Here is a 22991-nt window from a genome sequence, read left to right as displayed (position 1 = left end):
ATGGTTAAATTAGTTTCTTTAGAGAACTGGCAATCAATCTAGCAGCAGTTATTTATAGAAAGGAAAACTTTATTTCCCTCACTAGTGAAATAGCTCCTCAAACATTTTCAAAATTAAAGTAGGATCTATAAAACTAAAGGTCTCCTGGAGAGTACCTATAAAGACAGATTTTTAAAAACAAATTAAATTATGCGAGATAATCATTTTACATGTTATTTTTGTTTTAATTTGCTTCTTTCTATTTATTTTTTCTCATGTGCCCTTCTCATATCCCCCTTTCTATATATACATTAAAATTTCCCTAGTTTATATATTTTATGTTTGAAAAAGCAAAGGCTAATTTCACCTAAGTAAGAAATCTGTTGATTCTAAAATTTCGTTAAATAAAATAAATTTAAATATTTAACTTTGCCAACAGTTTTGTTAGAAGGCGATTAGGGAAATAATTTGTTTAGAATGATACTATCTCCTAAAATGATGGCATGGTTTTCCAAGTCAGAAAAAAAAATTTTTAAAGATAAGAAAAGAAAGAGAAAACAAAGTATATCTCTATAGGCCAGAGAAAATATTTTGATGTGAAAAAATAAAATAGTACAGGTTTATTTCACTACTCCATCCCAAATTCAAGTAATGAAGTTTTTAAGGTTTTAAAATTATTTTGTTCACTACTGGATTTTTTTAAAGCAACTGCAACATTTTAAAATTGTAAATGTGGTTTCCTATCATGAAAGTAAAAAATATCATAAGGATATATTAGTAGCTAAAACTCAAAATCCTTTACCCCAGGAATACTTTAGTTACAAATTGTAAATTTTTACAAAAGTAGGGACTATAAACTTCATCATTGTTTCTCTAACAGTTAGAGGGCAGCTGGGCAGAATATTGTTAAATGAAGCAATAAGAAAAAATGTACTTTTATTTTTTGCAACTAATAAACCCCCAGAAATGAAAATTTTTTCTGAGAATCATATCTTTTAAGACATAGAATCAGATTAAAAGGTAAGTGGTTAGAAAAATTTTGCATACAACATTAGAAAAATCGCTTCATCTTTTATTAAGAATTAAACATCGATATTAGAGTATTTCAAAAATCTTTAAGTCTTAGAAGTATGGTAAAGTTAAAAGCTGACTTTGTAATGGGAAAAGTTCAGAATGCAACCAGGAATTCTAACCCTGAATTATTCCCTGACTTTGAAGGTCATGGGTCAACTCCCTTTGTGAGGAGTCTAAGACAAGCTTGTCTCTTTGGTTCAGCATTCAGGCTGCAGAATCTGCCTAACTATGACAACTGTGTTGGGCTTCAAGATGCTCATGAGGAGGATAAAATGAGCCTGAAGAGGTGATCTTGGTATCACCACCAACAGGTTCCTCAGTTGTGCCTCACAATCACCCACTGATAGAGTGATGTCTGCCATGTTAACTGGATGATGACCATGTGCAATACTTATTGGCATTTTTGTATGCACCATTCATTACTAGCCAATGACACTGAGAAGCATCACTCAAGCAAGGACAATATGTTGATGGCAACTAGAAAGCACAGATTCTAAAATAAAAATATCTGAGGGGATGGAAGGTATTTAGAGAGCTGTGATGAGACCGGAATTCCCAGTGGAGGTGGTAAATTAAGGATTTTAAAAAGTCACAGGAAATAAGCAAATCTTCCCAGATCTTTACAACTTCTTGCCATAGAGAGTAATTCTGCTTCTACAACACACTAGTACAATCTCAACCAAGGTGCCATATAGTTTTAAAAAAATAAAATTAAAAACGGATTATAATTTTCTCTGTAATACAGAAACAATTCACTGACCCCTCCTGTTCCTGTAACAGACAGATACTAAATGCCCATAATGGAATAGGCACTGTGCTGGAAATAGGGACTCGTTTCTAAACAAAGATGAATAAATCCAGTCCATTCTATTACATGATTATAGAGAGACAAAAGACAATAAGTACAATCTTTCAAGAGTTAGAGAGAAAAGCAGTATGGAGATTCCTCATGACAGTAGGAATGGAACCACCATATGACCTATCCCACTCCTTAGTATTTGTATGATAGAACTAAAATAAATATATCACAATCAATGTTTATAGCAATGCAATTCACAGCAGCCAGCTTATGGAACCAGCCTATTAAGAGATGAATGAATAAAGAAAATGTGTATATAAACACAATGGAGCTTTACTTAACTATAAAGAAAAATGAAATTATGGCATTTGTTGATAAATGAATGGAACTGGAAAACATCATGCTAAGTGAAATAAGTGAGATTCAGAAAGTTGAATGTTTTCTCTCACATGTAGAAGCTGGAGCAAAACAAAGAAAAAAAAAAAAACTGGAGGGATCGCATGAAAAATAGAAGGGAGATCAGTGGAGTAGACTAAGGGAATCCAAGGGGAGAAAAGAGGGACAGGAAAAGAAAGGAACTGCAAAATAAAATTGACCAAATTATGACGTGTACATACGTAAATGTGTCACTGTGAATTTCGCCTTTGTGTACATCTATAAAGCAACAATTTAAAAATAAGAAATAAACAGAAGGAAGACTAGCAGAGCAGAAAAAGGCAAAAGGGAGAGGAAGGAGAAGAGAGAAAGAGGAAATACTGGGGACTGAAATAGAGCAACTTATATTCCATACATATATGATCATGGCAAGATGAACACCAATATTATTTATAACTCTAAAGATTTAATGAAGCATTTAAAAAACAATAAATAAATATAAGGAAGACTAATAGAGTAGAGGAGAAGTGAGGAGAGGAAGGAAAGTGGAAATATGGGTGATTGTCATGGAACAAATTATATTCCATGTATGTATGCAATATGACAAAATAAAGCTCAAAATTATATATAACTGTACTACACTAGTAAGAACATTAAAACAGAGTTACAACAGAGAAGTGTATAAGGATTCAGGAGAGCACGGAGAAGGGAGTTTTCATTCTGAATGGGGAAGTTTAGGAGGGCTTCCCAAAAGAAATGTCCATTGGGCATGAATCTCAGCAAGAGAGTATGGACATTAAATTGTATTCAAACAATTATTATAAAAGGACAATGGAATTTTGTTGCTGTTCCCTGCTTCCCAGTGTGGGGACCAAAGGACCTCACCACATGCTAAGCAAGTGATTTACCACTGAGCTACACCTCCAGTTCCATGACAATAGTTTTTAATGCTTATATAGTGCTTTATACAAAAATTACTATTTAAACAGTTCGTTCACCTATTTTTACCCTGAATTCATTTCTCAAATATATATGTATATGTACATATATATATATGTATATATTATCTGTATATCAGTGAGAATGAATGAAGCATACACACACCAACAAGGATAATCTCTCAAACATCATTTTGCAAGAGGATGAAGGGAATAGCCAAGGACAAAATAATACATGCAATATTATTGCTTTTATATAAAATTCAAAAGCAGATAACCGTAACTTGTGATTTTTGAAATCAGAATCATTATTACCTCTACTGGGGGTGGGAAGTGGCTTAAAGAGGAACAAAGGTCATTTTTGATTTCTGGCAAGACTATTTTTAATCTGGTTGGTGATTACAGGAGTGATCTTTGATAATAACTATTTTTTTTCCTTTTTTTGACTTGCAACATCTCAAAATAGTCTTTATGTTTATTATACTTTTGCAAAATATTTTCCATAGATGAAAAATATACAAAACTATGTCAAAAATCATGGATACACATTTGAAGGCATGCAAAAATCCTGCTTCTGCTATAGCAACTTTATCTGCATGCACATTTAATAGTAGGGTTTATATACATAGAAATATCATGAGATCATCAGAGCCATTTAAGAGGAAAAGAACCAGACTATGTCCTTCACCCCTTGGGTAAACATCATGAATTGATGATGGTACTTTTTCTCTCTGAGTCCAATGCAGCTCTCAGTATATCATTCAGTGTAGCAACTACTAATTCTGAGAAGTTGCCCTTAGATTAAAAAAGTTAGCCATGTTGGTTTTAAACATAGGACTATTTGTTTTGTTATATACATGAAAAAGACCTTACAGTTACGGAAGAATTTCACTCGTATTTCTAAGTAAGGGCATAATTTCATACCTATGCATGTAAAACGACTTTCTCAATTATAACTTTAGAATGGCACGTTTGCTAACAGCAAGTTTGCTTTTCTTGTCTGTCTTTTATATTACCTAGAAATACTGCTTCATATACAATTAGACTCCTTTCTAACAATAGGACTCAGATAAATAATTGTGTTTTTTTTTTTTTTTTTTTTATCCACATCAAAAGACTCAGGGAATCTTCTGTGGTCCATTTCCTGCCCACAAGATGGTTTACTCCACCTTCAATTACAACTCTTATCCCAATGTACAGTTGTAAATTATAACAAGAAATGCTTCCACACATTTTGGGGTAACTATTCATAATAAAATAAGTAGATGCCAAAGACTGTGTAATACAAATTGCCTTCTCTCACTAATCTATTGCATTCTTGTCATCTATAGCTGCTGTGGCTGTGTGGTTTATCCTGTAGGATGTAGAAAATAGCTTAAGACCTTTTTGCAAAACTAGGGTAGAAGAGTAAATTAAAGAGAATTCCTGCTCAGGCCGTGGTCTGATAAGAAAGATGAGACCCAAACATGGATCTGTGAGTAATGACCTGTGAATAATGATCTGTGAATGGTTTATATGCTATGGATCCACAATGATGTGAATGACAATCTATGAACTATGTATCTATGAATATTGATCTATGAATCATACAACCAAGAATGCACTTCCAGACTAGATGAGAAGTAGGTTTAGAGAGGCAGTGAAGGTCTGTCAGCATCATTAATAGAATTGCTATGCATTAGTTAATTTTCCAGGGATAAGTTTAAAAATTATGTTAAAATCCAATACGAATTAAAACAGGACTGCCCCTCATACCTTTCCTGATAAACTAGTTTGCAGGTCTCTGTTTGACCTTAAATTTATTTTTGAGTTTTTAAAACTCAAAAACCTTTTACCACTCAAGTACTAAGAGTTATTCTTGATCCTACTTGACCAGAAATGTTAAAGACTAGCAAAACTTGGCTAGTTGCACATTGGGGTTAGGGGTGGGAAGAATTATATTATAGGTTATACTCTGTGGTCCTATTCATTTAAAAGAATTTATGGTCCTAAGAAACTGGTCAAATGCCAGAAAGGAAGAAAACAGTGCAATTTGTAGTCTGACCAGAGGGAGAGGGTCACTAAGCGGAGTGAGTCAGGAACTAGCTAGATCTCTAAGGGATGGAACTGTGCCAAAGTCCATCTTCTATTTCTTAACACATATCTAGGGTCCCTGGTTAAAATCCAAGATTTTGTGTAAATCTTGGGAGAAAAGGTAGACAAATACAAAAGGTAAACATGTTTTTGTGTGCACAAATTAAAAGAAACTTGAACTATCAAGGACAGGAAGAAAAGGTCTAAGTAGAAGCCTACTAAGTAAGACCAGGAGGTAAAATCACCATGTGCCCGAAAACTAGTTTAGATAGTGCAGCAAAGCAAACAAACCAAAAGGGGCAATAGCAGCAATAACAAAGTGGGATTTATCATTAGACCAGGGTTTTCCTGATTTCACAAGCTGTATGACTTTAGTGTACTTTGATACAATTTCTTTGAGGATGAAATGAGCTCAACTGTATACAGTAGCAAGTTAAATGTCTGACAAACAGATGCTCAATACACCTGAGCCATCATCATTACTAGGTTACTGTTTCAACTACTGCTATAGATTTAGGAACTGCTGTACCTAACTAGCTGGTCTTCTGACTACCAATGGGTTAATGGCTGTCCCATAACAAAGCTGTAGTATCACAGAAATACATGACAGTCAGCAATGACCTATTCCATTTTGGAATGCCTTTGGTTACAAGTTGACACTTGTAAAGAAAAAAAATTCTGTGTCACATTGCAATGGAATGACATCATGGATGTTAGGAATTACGATCTTTGGATTCTATAGCTACATGAATACATCATATAAATTAATTAAAAGCTGAAATTCTCCTCTTGAACGTGTTTTAAAAAAGAAGGAGAATTAAATACAATGGGAACACTCTTCTGTAGAAGTGTGAAGACAATTACATAATGAAACTATCTTTAAGGAAACATTTAACAAGTCACACTGGTGCCATCTACTTAACAATTCAGAATGAATATTTCACACTGTGAAATGGAAAAATGTCCAAGAACACTAAGTAGCAGTTTCAAATTATATACAAGAGTTTACTTATTTACTGATTCACTATTGCTATATCTCTGAGAACTAGGAGGAAATGGGCTAAAATTTCAGCAAGGGGGATTATTATTAGATGTAAACAAAAATTCCTAACTGTGCGGGTTTAGGACATCAGGACTGCTTTTTATAAGTTGCAATCTCCTGCGTGAACTCTACAACTACTTTCTCATTTTCTAATTTCCTGTTTTTGGTCATATGTAGTAGAGAAATGGAAGGACTTGCAGTTGCCTCCCTTTACACTCTTGCAGAAGTTCACAGGGCTGAGAAGAGGGGGAAATGTCCTTTCATTCAAGCACATTAATGGCCGCTTTTGCCCCTGAGGTGGCAGTATGATTAAACAGGGCAGGGCGCTAGATGGCAGATGTCTGGTTCAAAATAGGCTGGGGTTCTTGTACTGGTCTGTGTTGAATTTTCCTTCTTCTCTGATCAGCCTTCTCCAGATCTTCCCTTGAAATCCTCCCTTGCATTTTCCTAATCTCTATTTTGAATGACAGTTTGGCCTCTTGCTAATTTCTCCCACTCACATCCTTACCATCCCACAGGATGCTCCTGGGAGAGCCCATGCCCCAAAGAGGCTGAGGGCAATTAATGAACACTTATCATGTAGGCTTCCCATGTCGTATTAGAAAACCACATCCCTAGGCTCTGGGATTCTCCCTACTCTACGCTCTTTTGAAGTACATCCCGGTGTAGGCCAAACTTGACCACAGAGATAGGTAATTTGAGAACTGAGACAAATCCCAAACACAGGCTCAAGCAGTTATCCCTACGCAGTTACATTTAGCAGGCCCTTTACTGAGGGTCTCTGTCTCTGTGCCCTGTGGTAGCCCAGGCTTCCTGCAGGTCTTTATCCCTGGAACGGTATGGTGCTTTGGCTAAAGTATACCTCACCTCTACTGTCCATTTTGTAATTCATCTCCAACCCCTTTGTGTCTTAAGAAGATGTATCATCTCCAGAGGGTTATGAAAATCAGTTTTGGTTTTTGGTTAAGAAGGAGCTTTCTTGACTATCTTCTCCAAACTAATTTATCCCCCTTTATTCTTATGCTGGTCTTCCTGCCTTTCTGCAGGCTTTGACAATTCTTCTTGTTTAGTATCAATATTATTCAGAATATTCCTATGGATCCCTCAGGCATTTTTCCCTGAGGAAAATGAAAAACTCCCTGAAGAATTCAACATTCTTTCTCTTCAGCCTTCTAGTGGAATCTCCTCAATCTCACCAGCAACAACTGGGTGGTTCCAAGACCAGTCATTCATTCCTATTCTCAACATCACACTCATGTCCTCATTCCTTCTGATCCAATAAAGCTCACTATATGGTGGGAATGAGTGACAGAGGACCTAATAAATGGGCTATTCCTTTATCTCTGCTGAAAGACAAGTTTTACTTATAGACTCAAAATCATCATATGTTCAAGGTCATTTATGAAGAAGAGTACAGTTACAGTTAGAAATATTAGGACACACATAAAATGAGACAGCTGTATTAATGCAGACCCCACTGAATGCAATGTCACCGGCAGAGTGCTGCATGGGGCAATATTACCTATGACCTGCACTTGCCAATGACATGGTAGAAAAAGGGGATGAAGAACCCAGTTTGAAATACCCAGCAGCACCTTTCTTGTGGTGAATTCAATATTAACTCAGCATTTCCTTACCAATCACCATGCTGAATTCCTGAACTGTCAGTTATGCATATACTTAATCAGCAATGATTTCTTCCTCCCAGACAAATTTAAAATTGCAAGAAACAAATGCTACATAAAATTAATAGACCTTAATTATTTAATTACAACTTTCCTGTGATTTCTCAGAAGTGAGAAATGCCCTTCAACTATAAGGCAGAAGTATTTAAATTATTGGTACTTAAACTCCTCAGTAAGTTTAATTACCTGCCAGTTTATCTCAGTCCATGCAGGGATACCAAAAACACAAACGACTATCCAGAGGTAAGACATATGGAGAGTAGTACTATGCCTGATTTTAGCAGTTACTAGCTTGGTGTTTTAAAAAAATCCTCCTTGGGACCTAGCTCTTGGGAGGTACTACATGGACAGGGATTAGATTTAGGGTGGGAGCAAAGGTAAAAACTCACTGGATGTTTTATCATTTTATGTGTGTTTATATATCTGAACTTATACATTTCATTCATATGTATGTTTTAAAATATTTACCCTATGTACATATATAACTATATGACTGGTGGGATTCTTTATCATGTATAACCAAAAGAATGAGAAATTATATTCCATTATATATGATGTATCAAAGTGCATTCTACTGTCATGTATGACAAATTAAAACAAATTTATAAAAAAATTTAAAAATAGCCTATTATTTTAAAAGGATCTTTAAAACTTATGGTTCTTAGGATAAATAAACTCTTATTGGAAAATAAAAAATTCCTTTAAAAAATTATATCTATACATTAAATATACATATAATCTTACTTTAAAATATACTATATACACATGTATTTATGTTAAATTCCAAGTCACATTTCATCAGTAACAAGTGTTTCATTGAAAAAGCATGTTCGAAATTCATGTGTCTACCTTATTCATTATATTTGATAGGTGAATAGACCTGGATATGGAGGAAACTAGGTGGCTTCTCTATGGACACTGAACATGTTAGAAGTACAGTGAGCATGTAACTTTTTTGTTTTTTCAGGGAATCTCAATTCATGACTTTAAAGTGTAAACTTCTCTGTAATACAATCTGTCTTTCCTAGTTATATTTTAAATAATGTTTAAGGTATCTTAATTACTTCTAAAATCTGTGCATCTTTAGGTCTATTGCAGAGCCAATGTGACATATTAAAAATGTCTCTCTCATGGTCAAGACTGAACCAACTTTGACAGTGGTTACCTAAGCAAAGTCACAGTGTATATTAGATAGGTAGTAAATAAGCAGATTTCATTTATTTTCCCATTTATGCAAACTTCTAAAATAAAAGATATAGGAAGGGGACTTATGTACCTGTTTTCAAAGTTAAACTAAAACTGTGTGAAATTCCATACAGTCTGAAACAAAGTATTTGATTCTAACCTCACATAAGGCTGCAGAGACGAGTAAACCTTGATAACATAATTGTAAAGATGTCCTATTAAGACTGGGGAATATTTACCTTATTCAATATTGTATATATGCTATTGCAGGGCACAGGTGAGCTTACTTCTAGCAGTTTAAAGTACAACGGCAATAGAATCTACAAGTATCTTCAAACACACATTTCAACAACCAGTACAGCCTTAAACTTTATAGGAAATTATACTTATAAAAAGACAGCATCCACATATTGCAGTGTATTCAGATATATTTACAAGACGGACAATTTTCAGTTATTAAAAATGCTAATTAGGGGCTGGAGCTGTAGCTCAATGGCAAAGTACTTGCCTAACATGTGTGAGGCACTGGGTTTGATCCTTAGCACCACATAAAAATAAATGTGTAAAATAAAAAGGCATGTGTACAACTACAATTTAAAAAAAAAGATAATTATATGGACATGGTGGCACATGCCTGTAATTCCAGTAACTCAGGAGGCTGAGGCAGGAGGAACACAAGTTTGAGCCAGCCTGGACAATTTAGTGAGACCCTGTCTCAAAATAAAAATTAAAAGAGCTGGGGATGAAGCTCAGTGGTAAAGAAGTGCCCCTGGGTTCAATCCCTAGTACCATCAGGGGGGAAAAAAGACAGTAACATAGATTACATAGACAGTAGTAAGGGATGACATTGCTGAATTCAAAAAAGCCTTTGCTTTTGCTTTGGAGGAGACAAATTTGGGTTCTATCTCCAGCTTTCCCTGGCAGTTACTAGTTACAAGGCCTTGTCCAAGTTATTTCATCTAATAGACTCATTTTCTCCTCTGTAATATGTTGGTTAACAACTTCACCTTTCAATGTTGTTATAAAATCTAAATAATACACTGTCCATCAAATTCTCCACAGAGTTCTCGTTCACAAATGACACTCCATAAAATGAAAAGCAGATGAATTATTAGAAAAAGCGATATGTTAAATGAAGAATCAGAGTACAAAAGCTGTATTTACAACTATTTAAGATATGCAAGTTGTGTTGAAAATGAGAAGAGCTGAGTATGGGATTTGGGGTTATGAATAATTATCCCATCAACAGATCAATCAATGTTGTTATATCTTTTTTTTTAAATTCTCAATTATAAAAACCAGTCACATCAGCCTAGGCAGATACTTTCCACTGTGATTTTAAGGCCAAAATAAGAACGCTCAGCCAATGTGGATTTTTACAACCTTAGGAGGAGAAAGCTAATCATAAAAAAAAGCAATCACTTATTGGTCTGAGCTGGAATGTAATTCAGAAAATTGAATCTTCCTAGTAACAAAATACTTACATTTTGGATTCTTGAGTAAATTATTTTTAATGCATATATATATATAACTAGAACATAAAGATGAACTTACCGATATGCACAAAATAGTTATATTTTTAATAATTTAAACTTTCATGTATAATACTTCCTTGATTAAAAACAGTCAAACAATATAGGGATAGAGAGAAAAAATAAAGTCTCCAGCACCAGCATTTCTACCTTTTTTACCCTTAAACAGTAACCACTACCAAAAGCTTGAAATTAAGTCTCCCAGATTTTGTTTTATGCCTATAAACCTAACTACAATTTTTACATATTCTGTTTCTTTTGAAAATCTGCTTAAAAAAAAGCTGTAGTCATATTTTGGACAGCAGCAGTTCTTTTTTTTCTCCAGATTACATAATGAATGATTTTAAATATAACAAGTGAATCCTAAAAGCTGAATATTTTGATAGCAGGAAAGAACAAAGTCCAGTTTTATTTACCAAAGTTGTCTTTACATTTATATTTGTGAGGCTAATAACTTTTTACTTAAACTAAATCACATGTTTTAATTACATTAGTGAGAAATATCCCTGAGATATGTTTGTAAATGGGAAATTGCTATGCAGATAAAAACTTTAAGTAATGTAATATTCAAATATTTATGAAAAGGCAATGGCATGGTTTTCTTCTATAGAATTTGAAGATATAATATTATTACTAAAACAATGGAAATAGAAAAGCAAATGATGCCTTAAAATCAAGAAATTTGTTAATTTTATTAACTTTATGAGCATAAAATCACACATTAATTTTTTCTCAATTTCATGCATGCAAATGTTTCAAAAGAATGCTTTAAATAAATGTCATAATTGCTTTTTGTTAGAACCTGGCCAAGTCATAGTATTAATAAATAACTACTGAATGAAAATAAACAATCTCTTATATCCCTTATTATATAAACTTAAATCTCGTGACACCTATATTACAAGAAAAGAGAATAATTTCAAGATTATTTTTATTTCATTTTTTGAAATTCATAAAATTTTAATTATAAGTAAAGCTGACTTTTTCAGAAGGTGAACTAAGAGGAAGAGTGTGAAAATCATTAGAAGTCTGTCATGAAATCCCTTTTTTAAAACGTGACTGTGCCTTGGTGACTTAATTAAACATTTAAATAAAGTTAGTGTGGATGACTTTTTATGGTACTGGTTGAAAACAGAAACAGATAGGAAAAGTAAAAGAGAAGTAACCCAAACCACTAGGTTCTTGCAGAAGACTTGTAATAAATGTCCAAAGACACTGTTTGGCTTTGGGCCCTCCTCCCTCCCCTAAAGTAGACAGATGCAGAAAGTGGGCCAATGGATTAGAAGATTGACAGAACTAGAATTAAGATGGAAAAGCCAAACTTTGGGCTCCAAAGAACAAAGTATTCTGAAGAGCACAATGAAAAAAAAAAAAAAAAAAAACTTAAAAAGGGACACATGATAATTCAGAAGGTCTCTTTTGTGGGATGTTAACTATGAAAAAGGATAAAGCAAGCTTTGGCGTTTGGAAAGGAATAGCGGGTGGTGGAGGTGGGTGAGACTTTAGAATAGGAACTCTGGTAGGAAGACATTGTCCAGCTGAGCTCTCTGAGGCTTGTGGCTTTGTGTGTAGAGGCACATTGCTTTTTTGTTTGTTTGTTTAATTGAATAAATGTGTGTCTATACACACAAATGTATATATTTCTCTATATAGCTGATTTACAATGTTACTGAGTTCACCATATATAAATATAAATAAAAAGTATGTATACTTTTTGAATGGTAAAAAAGCATAACAAAATGGTAAGTCTGTAATTAAAGCTCATTATAACCTCAGGCCAAATTATTTGAAAGCCCCAGTGATACACCCAAGCAATTATATTATGAAATAAAAAGTAATATTAAAAAGCGGAGAGGTTTCTGTAGTGTGTAGTTACACCTAGGAATCATTAGCATAAAAGGAAAAAGGAGAAATTTATTTTTATACAAAAATCATTTTGACTCTAACATTATACAGAATATTTAAAGTTCAATAGAACATAGACACATTGAGAAATCAGTATTTTTCAATATGTATTTTGAATTGTGGCCCTACGTATTTATGAAAAATAACTCATACAATTTGAAATAATAGAAGAATTGTAGGAAAAATTGACTATAACAATCTCTGACAGGTATAGGGTGTCAACATTATTAGTCCCAAAATGAACTAGTTGTTGCCAACAGTTTAGCAGTTGAGGCAATAAGGGAAATAGATTAGTTAAACACTATCGGTTTAAATATCAGATTTTTTTCACTTAAGAAAGATATGAATCATCAAATGAGAAAAAAATTCCTTATTTTATTACCTATGTCAGAAATTTACTTTAGCTATGTAAGTTATAAAAGAATTCTAAGTATTTCTGAGTATTTTTGTTTGGCAAGAAAGGACCTTACAAATATATTTACAGGTGCAAACATTTCTTTCAATAAACTCAAAGAGTTATTGCATGTATTCTTTTATAAGGAATGACAAGTATTACAAGAAATAAAAACTTCATCTATAGTATATTAAAATTCACAGAAATTTTATGGGAGGACTATTCTTGCTTCCAGTTCACCATAAAGGTTTAGCGTAAAAACAGCCAACAAGTACCCTCTAAACATAAGCCACAACCTGAATTTCTTTTACAAACAATGTGAGTATATAAATGTGCATTTGGTTGCTCACATAATACATAACAGATTTTGCTTGCCTGTTCATCCTGTCCCTGTTGTCAGCTCTTAAATCACTGCTTTTATTTTCCTTATTTGAAGCATGATGATTTATATTTTAGAAGTGAGTTTAGTTGCTTATTTACAATCACGAAGACAAATAAAATTAGAGTAACCTCTGAAATAGCCATATAAATATTCTATAAATAGCTATTCAAGGCACAAAAGACACTTTGTTGGGAAATTTTCCTTATGGACCATATACTTATGAGCATATGAAATAAGCATTGGGGAAATAGTAGAATAAATATTAGAATAAACTGAAGTGAATATACATTGCATTAGAGTGAACATATTAAAATTACTCAAAATATCACTAGTAGGGAATATTATTATGACAAAATAAAACAAGAGAGATGACTGAATCATAAGTGACTTGATACAAATTTGGCCGCAGTTTTCTGTTCAAGGTGGTTTCATGTTTATGTTTAAAGAAACATAGCATTATTAATTCCTAACACATCTATGTCAACAGCCAAAGTATTACTTCCAAAGACAAGGGCAGACTGTCAACTTCCAGCCTGCCTGCAGCAAGCATACAAAGATGAGAAAACAAGAAATCAAATCAGACTGTGAAAAATGATGTCTTCATTTTCAAAATTCTCAATACATTTGCCACTGTCTATCCTACTTTAAAAATTATCATCAGATAAATGGCTACTGTCCACATGGAGTTAAAATAAAAAAAAAAAAACAACAATGTGAGCACCTCTTTGGATACAGCAGACAAGTTACGAAGCAAAATAGAGAATAAAAGAGCCACCAATACTTCTTTCTCACAAAACCTTAACATCACACACCATATCAATTAATTACAAAATGCCCAGGTACTATGTCAATCTTAAAAGGGAAAGAGGGAGAAGCATGAGAAAAAAAAGCACATTACCAAACTGCCTCCGTTGTCCTTAGTGAACTTGTTGACCTGGATCTTGGCTTCATAATAATGCTCATTTTGGGGAAAGAAAGAAAAAAAAAAAAAGAAAAAAAGAAAAAAATATGTTCAAGTATCCTAATTAATACATTTCAGCTGTCTGTCCACAAAGATGATTTTAAATATATTCCATTTCCAAGGGAGGCTGCTTGAAGAAATCCACTTCTCTGCGAGTCCACCTCTTGCCCTCAGTCCAGCTCATTCGGAAGGTTCTCAGCAGCAGGAGCGCGTTCCTCTTTCATACTGAATTTACTCCAGTACTAGGCTGTTCAGAAGTGACAGTTTCTTCTCTGTCTTGCATTGCTAAGGGAGGAACTGAATTTTGAATCTATTCTTCATCTGGGTCACAAGGGAAACCAGCACAGTGAAAGTGTCACTTGATCTCTTTTTAGCAATTCCATAATAACAGGTTTAAAGGTTGCCAACACTGAAACTACCCAGGTAGAGGAGAAAGGAAAAGAAAATGACGGGGAGTACTGTAACACGGAGAGCTGTCAGGGAAGTTTCATTTCAGGGCAACCACAGGAAAGCAGTCTTCTAGGTGGAGCAAAGAATTTAGGGAAGGACTAAAGCTCTCCAGCTTGGGTTGAGTGGGCCGATTTACCTGCCAACGTAATCTCCAGCGGGTCCCCTGTTTAGAATTTGACTCCAAGGCTTTGTGAATGAGAACTATCACTCAATCTCACCCGGCAGAAACTATTCCTCAAGGGCCTAATGACGTCTGTAAGAAGGCAGTTCAAAACATCGCAGGGAAGTGAGAAAGAAAAAAAAAAAAGAAAGGAAAAAAAAAAAAAAGCAAGCGCCCAGCCCCGCCGGGTCAATTGCTGAAATTTACAAAGAAAGGGGCGGACCAGCTGAGTCCAGAACTGTAAACCAGCCAAGCAGACAGGAGACCTCTCAAAACTTGTAAAACTGTTTCCTCTTCTAGAAAATGAGTTGTCTGTGTTATTCAGGGTAAAAATCCGTGAGCACCTTTATGAGGAACACACCCCTTTCCATTGAATTTTTTGTTTATTAAAAAAAAAAAAAAAAAGATATTTTTCTCAAAGCACCACATTGAAACACGGAAAACTAAAATTCTGGTCAGGAGCAAAGTTGAGAAGACTTGAGGACTTAGCAGTTCATTTTGATTAGAATTTAATAAAATGCTGCACACTTTGGGGTTGGTTGTGGAAATGAAAATGGATTCTTAAAAATCCAGCCAAGTGTAAACAGGCATCTTTGCATCAGGAGGTGCTGAAATGTTTACACTGAAAAATCCAAATGCATTATTGCTGGACAAGTGGCTGCGTGTATGGAGGCTGTGCCCTTTCACAATGTGCTTTGAACCTTATTTTTAAAAATGATGCAAATTTTATTGATTTATATACACAAAGACTCTGGGTTTGCTAATTTCTTAACAGCTCTTCAGTCTACAATGAAGCTTTACATCATGTGAGTATCTCATTTTCCAGACTAATACCTGCCCCACATCCTACATCTGAAATAAAAGCTGGTCTATTAGAGGAGATATCATCTAAGCTGATTCCAATTGCTCCTAACAAGGAATATTTGACCATTCCGTCTGTCCCCTGAACGTCTGTACAAAGCATAGATATCCCTCCATGCCAACTTCAATTATTTTGAATGTGAATTATCAAGTGCAAAGTAATTTAAGCATTCTGATTCCTTAAATGACATTAGTTTGTGCGTTGGTTCTCTAGTCTGACGTGAACTTGGTATTTATTTAGCATTTGCAGACAGGATGTTGGAGTGCAGTGGTGACCCACCCAAACAACTTGGAAAATTAATGTAGTAAGGCATCCGCCAGAGGCTCCAGCTGCTTATTACAACAAACCCTCCACTTCTTCCCTGGTCACACTTCAAGGTGCATTTGTGATTTAGTCTTCTTTTGAGTTTCAAGCTTCTTAAGGTAAATGCTAATTGATTCCCACATACTTATCTCTTTAAGTTTTTCTGTTGTCCTGTGGTTCTTTCTTCTGACCCACGTTTGGTATCTTGCTGTCACTTTAAAACAGTTTAACTGATCACGCAGTCCTAGAAATTCCAAGGAAGGTTTGTGAAGCTACTATTCCTTTGGGAGAGGAGAACTTAGGAGGTTTGACTTTTTTCTCCTTAGAATTTTAATGTGGTAAAAGATGAGCAAATATGTAAAATAAAGCAACTTTTTTTTTTCTCTGTGACACTGTTCTCTCCCACGGAAAGTCTGCCAACTGTCTTTTGTTACTGTATCAGAAGGAAAATGACAATAATCACAGAGTCCCATGTCTGAATGTCATGTTAAGCTCTCCAGAAATAATCAGCCCTGTGTTCCTCAGTCCCCCAGAGGTGCTCTGTCCCAGTGAGATTACTTGCTAGTGGCCACTCCCTTCTTTGTCACTCACACTGGAGGAGCTTGGTGCCTCTTCATGTGCCATTTCTCACTAACTTGCTCAAAGTTCCCTGTAATCCAAGCATCCTTCTCTGAAAACCCCAACACACTTAGCGGGCATCTACTGAGTAACAGTCCCCTAATGACTAATATATCCTCCCCATCCCCATCCAAAGAAAACAAGTTCAAAGGGGAATTGGACAATATATACAATGAACCAGAACACTCACAGTCTTTGGATTGGTACATCAAGATTGCCATCACAGAGAAAGAGTGACACACAGCATTATCACACTGAAGAGATTTAAACTTTATGTTTTGCTTCAACCCCTAATATTTTTTAGTGACAGACTAATAAACAAAGTAAAACAAAACTAATAGTACTCATTCAATATTACTGTGTTGTGTCCATTGAAAGGCAAGTTTTCCGCATGATCATTTCTAAAATACTGTTCTATAATCTGAGTGGCCTGTGACTTTCCCTCTTAAAAGCTGTTCAGAATGGAGAAGATATGACACTATCCGCACCCCCCACCCCCTATAAACATGTGATGGTGTCCTGGCTGAGGAAGATGTCAGCATGTGGGGAATCTGGGCTTATGAAGCACCCCTGTTGTCTTTAAAGATTTGGAGAATGTGCCTATGATCAGTAGCTCCTGCCATTTCCCTGAATTTTCTGAATATACTTAACTGTATAATGTGTAGACTGCTTTCTATTTGCGTGCTGTCATCATATTTCAATGATCTGTACCACAGATGTGTAAGCTCACTGGGTCATTCATCTATGTATATTTTGCTGAATAAAGCTGCTATCTAATAAGATGTTCCTCAAACTTCAATCATTTGGATACCACCTATATTTGCCATTACTTGATATTTTTCTTCACTTATCTGCTTTTTTAAAAACTTAAACTAAATTTAAAAATTAACTTTTAATTTATTTTATGTTTAATATACTGGTTATATTATTTCCAAAATACAAGTAAATATATTTTTTTAAAGTATCAATTGTTCAAATATCACCTGAAACCCGTCTCATACAACTACTCATGCCCTAAATACAAGTGGCAACTGTCTCATGGTAAATATTCACTACATACAGGTAGATGTGCACCCTAAAGTGTGATTTACATTTTTCTTATCAGTCTATGATGAGCATAACCTATGGAATCACTGGGATTTATTAAGAACCATGAATTATACCTGCAAACTGAAACCATAGGAATGAGCTATTACTATACAATCCAGGTTTTCTCAGGTACTGTCACTTTGAAATATTTCTCTACTCTCAATCTTCTGTCCTCTAAGTAAAATTCCTATTTTCAGATTACAAAAGATGTTCTACAGTTTCCTATCTGTCCTGAATAGATTTCATAGAATGATATTATATACTAGCTACCTATTTAGGCCTGTCAAATGTACTTGAATTCAAGGCTGCAGAGAACAAGTCACTTGGAACTCTTGTTGCATTTCCTCATTATTGAGAAGTGTTAGGATATTTTCCTTATGTGGAGAAGAATTCTGAATAGTTTCCTGACCATCCTTTTATCTTACTATACCCACTGTATGTACAATTGGACTCAAGGACTTTCCCATTGGCAAGAACCTCCTAAATGACTAAATTCCTAAGGAGCCCCTTCATGTTTCTTACCTAAAATGTCAGGCCAGGATAATAATAAGTATTATTTATTAGTATGGTATACTATACACATTCATATGTAGCACTTTTAGGTTATAGGTGGTATATATTCTTATTTATTCATCACAACATCCCTGCAAAATAGATGTACTGATACTAATTTCAAATAAACAGAGCCAATAATTATTTGTTCAAAATATTTGTACCCAGTTATTATATATAATTCCAAAGTATGTGTGTGAAAGAGGGGGGGGGGGAGAGCAATATAAACATGTTCTATCAAGTTCTTGAAATGGTTTTAACACCATCTGTCCTCCACAGTTGGACAGTGGCAATGAAAGCCTATTTTAAAAGTGGTGTGTGTGTATTACTGATATAAGTATGGACATATTTTAACAGCTATAACTTTTAGATTTTCAAGATAAAATAACTAAACAATGTCACGGTCTTTGTTTATTATTTTTAGGCATAAACATCATGTTAAGCATGTTGGTGACAATATTGTGAATCTGTTAGACGTTAAATGAGATAAGGTCTTTGGCCATAGTCCCAGCTTGAATGAATAAAAGGGGCTTTCTATTACCTGTAGAGCAGATGGCATTTTGACTGTCTTTTAAAGTAATGCTGAGTAATAAATGATCATTTCAGAATGTAACAACAGGTGAGAACTCTGACAGTGTATAGATTTTGATATTTGTCAACAAATTTCATTGCCTATTAAAAGATATAGAAAGCTAGTTTATACAGAGCTAGAACCACATCTGCCTGGGACCAGTAAAGATGACATGAACTGTGTATTGATTCAATATTGGATTTCAAGGAAAAATGTAATAAAGAATTAAACTGTCTAATTTAAAATGTTTTAAGTGCTGCTGAGTTTTCTTTGTATTATACCTCCCTTTTTCTTCTTTTACTCTTCATGTTTTTCTTTATCATAAATATAAGTGCATCTCTATAAATTTAATTCATTTGGAATTAAATAAATGCTTTTAAAAAATACATGGGACAATGTAATCAAGCAGGGATGACAGTAGTATCCTCAAACTCCTGCTCTGATTCCTGACCACACTTCACAACTAAGGATGAGTCCTAGAAAGGTGCTCAGAGGCTCTGTGTGGTTGGGTGAGACTGATGCACTCTAGATATAGTCCAATGATAAACATTTTATTGTGTATATATTTATAGTGTGTGTGTATATATATATATATCCAAGTATATATCATAAAAGGTACTTTTAACCCTTTCTTAATGTACTGTTCCATGGCATTATATATATTCACACCCTCTGCCACCACCCAACCATTCATCTCCAGAACTTTCTCATCTTCCCTAACTGAAAACTTGGACCCATTGAATAACAACTTCCTATTCCCTTTTCTTCCCAGCCCCTGACAACCATCGTTCTTATATTCTTACTTTTTAATTCTATGAATTTGAGTACTCCAAATACCTCATGTAAGTGGACCCATAAATATTAAGTTTTAGTATAGATTTAGAATCTTGTAGCCACTATTGGTCTAGCTGTCTCATTCTTTTGTTTATTTTTTGTAATTTGGTGCCAGGGATTGAACCTGAGTAGTTAACCAACGAGCTACATACATCCCCAGCCATTTTTATTTTTTGCTTTGAGACGGGGTCTCACACAGTTGCTGAGGCCCTCACTAAGTAGCTGAAGCTGGCCTATGAACTCGTGATCCTCCTGCCTCAGCCTTCTGATCCTCTCAGATTACAGATATATGCCACCGTGCCTGGCTCTCATTCTTAAAGAGAAAAATAAATCACTGGAAGCACAAGGTTTGAAGACAAAAAAAACTCTCACCTAGAGAATTCAAAGTACTTGCCTGATCCATTGATTCTCTAGAAAGTATTTACTTGATTTTGAAGAACAAAACTATTTATGCATTGATCAAAGTCTGGTATTTAAAAACAAATACCATCCTTTGAGGTTTTTGTTTGTTTGTTTAAATACATACAAATGTTATTGGTGCATAGTCAATCATATTATTGATCATATTAAAACTTAAGTTCCTATTTCAAATTCACAACAATCTCCTATGTTTAATTACTCTTGATACCTATCTCAAGAAAGAAGGCAAAATTAACTTAGAGTAACTTATATTAATGAGAATAATTTTTAGAAGATTTTTGAAAATAAATAAACCACTGGACAAATAAGCCATACTACCAAATGAAATCCTTGTCTCTAACACTGATATATTGTTTATATATCATCTATGATATAGATGTTTCTAACATCTAATATATTGATGTTTTCATTAAAACAGAACTTGCAAAATACCATGTCAGAAATGCACAAAAAAAGGCTCAATAATTATTGAATTCCTCACATAACAAGTAATGAGGAAAATTTATATTTTAGAAAGAAGTTTTCATCAGGACCATGAAATTTACATTTGTATGATAACAGTTTCCCCTATACCTATTAAAACTAAAGGCAAAATAAATGCAGGCAACTTGGGCAATTTCTCTTTAAGGACCCTTTACAAACAAGTTTTCTTTGATATAACAGATCTGCTTTATGAGAAAATGCCTAATGATCAGGAAGGTGTGTAAGATGAGGTTAAGAAGTAGCTCTGAGAATGAGACTGCATGAGCAAATCTGAACTCCACTAATCACTAGTTTGATCTCAAACATGTTATTTAACCTTCTCTAAATCTCAACTTCCTATGCTAAAAAGCAGAGATAAAATGGGATTTTATGAGGATTAAAAAGCACAAAAAAACTTAGCAAAGTATCTGGCATATAAATAAGAGCTCAATAAAAATTACCCACTACTTAAAGCAAGTTTTAAAAGAGAAATTTTAAAAACTATGGAGGACAGCAACAGTAAAACTGAAAAGCCTATGCTACTATTTGGTGCTAATACTCTATTACAATTTGATTTAAAATAACTGCTTTATGTTTTGTCTTGGCTCAGATTCTACCTTTCCTGATTCCCTTTATATAATAGATTATATATAGGTTTATTGCCTCCCTTCTTACACATCTAAAGTTCATTCTCTAAATTGTCTTAAGATATCTTTTGAAGACACAAAACTTAAATTGCTAAATAAACTGATTGATTAAAACCCTTCAATATTCCTGACCAAGTCAAGTTCAGCCTTCTTTGTAGGTTAAATAAAAACCTGTATCTGTCATTCAATCTGTCAGTTAGACTTGCCCTTGATAATTAGTTTCCTCCCCTATAATGACAGCCATCCAAACTTACATGGCTTGCCCCAAATCTGCTCAAGCTTTGTCAATCTAGGAAATCCTTCACCTTTTTCTCCCTTTCTGAAAAATATGCATCCTACCCTGCCTGCAAGCTCTAACCTAAGCAGCAGTAAAAATCAATCTGAGAAGATTAGTCTCCTTGGCTTGATTCATTCTGTGAACAACTTGGGTTAATATGCTTTATTGTCATTAATTTACTTTGTGCAATGTATTTGCAGTGTATGGTTGCACAGTGGAGATCATAGGGACATTAAAACCTCAGCTACTCTTTAGTCACTGATTTTTACCGTGTGATCTTTGAAAACACTCCGCCCCTTTCAGGTTCAATACCCTTTTCTATGAAAAGAGGACATCACACACACTTATCATCCTTCCAGATTTCCTCTGGGATTAAATAAGAAGGCATGGTGCCCAGTCTGCAATCCCACACTCTATCACTTTTGGATCTTTGCATATGGTTCTCTGGCAAGATTACTCTTCTTCCTTTTATCTCTCTTTTCCAGGAATTAATTCAGGTGCCCACTCCTCTATATATGTTGTTTTTCAGTCTGAATTAGGTGCCTGCTAATGCAGAGCTCTAGATATTGCTGCTGCCTCTGCTCAAAGTCCTTATCAGCATTATTATCATGATTCTTTCTACATTTGGCCACTAACTGGAAACTCCACGGAAGAAAGAGTTGTTTTATCCACCTTGTATTCCTAGGATCTGGCCCCAGTAGGCACTTGGACCTCTGTAATGCCGTTGAGTTCCTTGGAAACATGGAATGGGGCTTGTTCATCTTTGTATTCAGAGTACCTAACACAATATCTGGCTCACAGATTGTTTGCTAAACAACAGAATAAATCCTTGGTCAACAGTAGCAGATAAGCCTTTTACAGATTCTTCCTGTGCCCTTTTTGGGCATTTGCCTCACAGCTGGAATTAGATTTCAAAAATTGAGTCTCACCTTTGTCTTCCTTTTCATAAACCTCTATCCCCGAATGTTACTTTAGCCACCTTCTTCAACAAAGCAGAGTTCCTACAATATACTTACAGTAAAAAATATGCTTCCAAAGAAATAGGAACTGGGAAAACAAAATGCACTGGGAGAAGTCTTATGCAGGCAGTGAGCAGACCCAGCATCATTGTTAAGAAGGGAAAAATTCTTTCCTAAGTATATAAGAGGAAAAAAATCAGCCTTAATCTGGAGAAGTTATTATGCAATGTGGTCTTTAACCCAGATACAGCGTTCAGATTCTAATAGGGATCTTTTGGAAGCTCAATTGAAATGAAAATGACTTTTCCAGGAAAAGTTTCCCCATATCTTGGCAGGATGAAGCAGGTGCTTGTGGCATGTTGAAAAATCTGCCAGTCAGTTGCCTGTGGACCTACAAATGTTTTCTGGATGGGAAGGCTATATCTGGTCAATGCTCTCTTAACCTATTGAGAGCCACTAAACA

General features: G+C 34.7%; 1 protein-coding gene across 11 annotated transcripts in view; it reads right to left on the bottom strand.

The window, feature by feature from the left end:
* PDE4D (phosphodiesterase 4D) overlaps positions 1–22991 on the bottom strand; it is a 1241089-nt gene that overhangs the window by 234809 nt on the left and 983289 nt on the right. The window contains exon 1 of one of the 11 annotated variants that reach the window (XM_079144032.1): positions 14262–19491. The exons of the other annotated variants lie outside the window; for them this stretch is intronic. Within the exon in view, the coding sequence (XP_079000158.1) occupies positions 14262–14326 (65 nt within the window). The 5' untranslated portion in view covers positions 14327–19491. Of the gene's footprint in view, positions 1–14261; positions 19492–22991 lie in introns of those variants that run through there. 11 annotated transcript variants of the gene reach the window in all.

The sequence above is a fragment of the Sciurus vulgaris genome, assembly GCF_902686455.1.
Source record: "Sciurus vulgaris genome assembly, chromosome: 6".
Taxonomy (NCBI): domain Eukaryota; kingdom Metazoa; phylum Chordata; class Mammalia; order Rodentia; family Sciuridae; genus Sciurus; species Sciurus vulgaris.
This window is presented reverse-complemented; position numbering and strand designations above follow the sequence as displayed.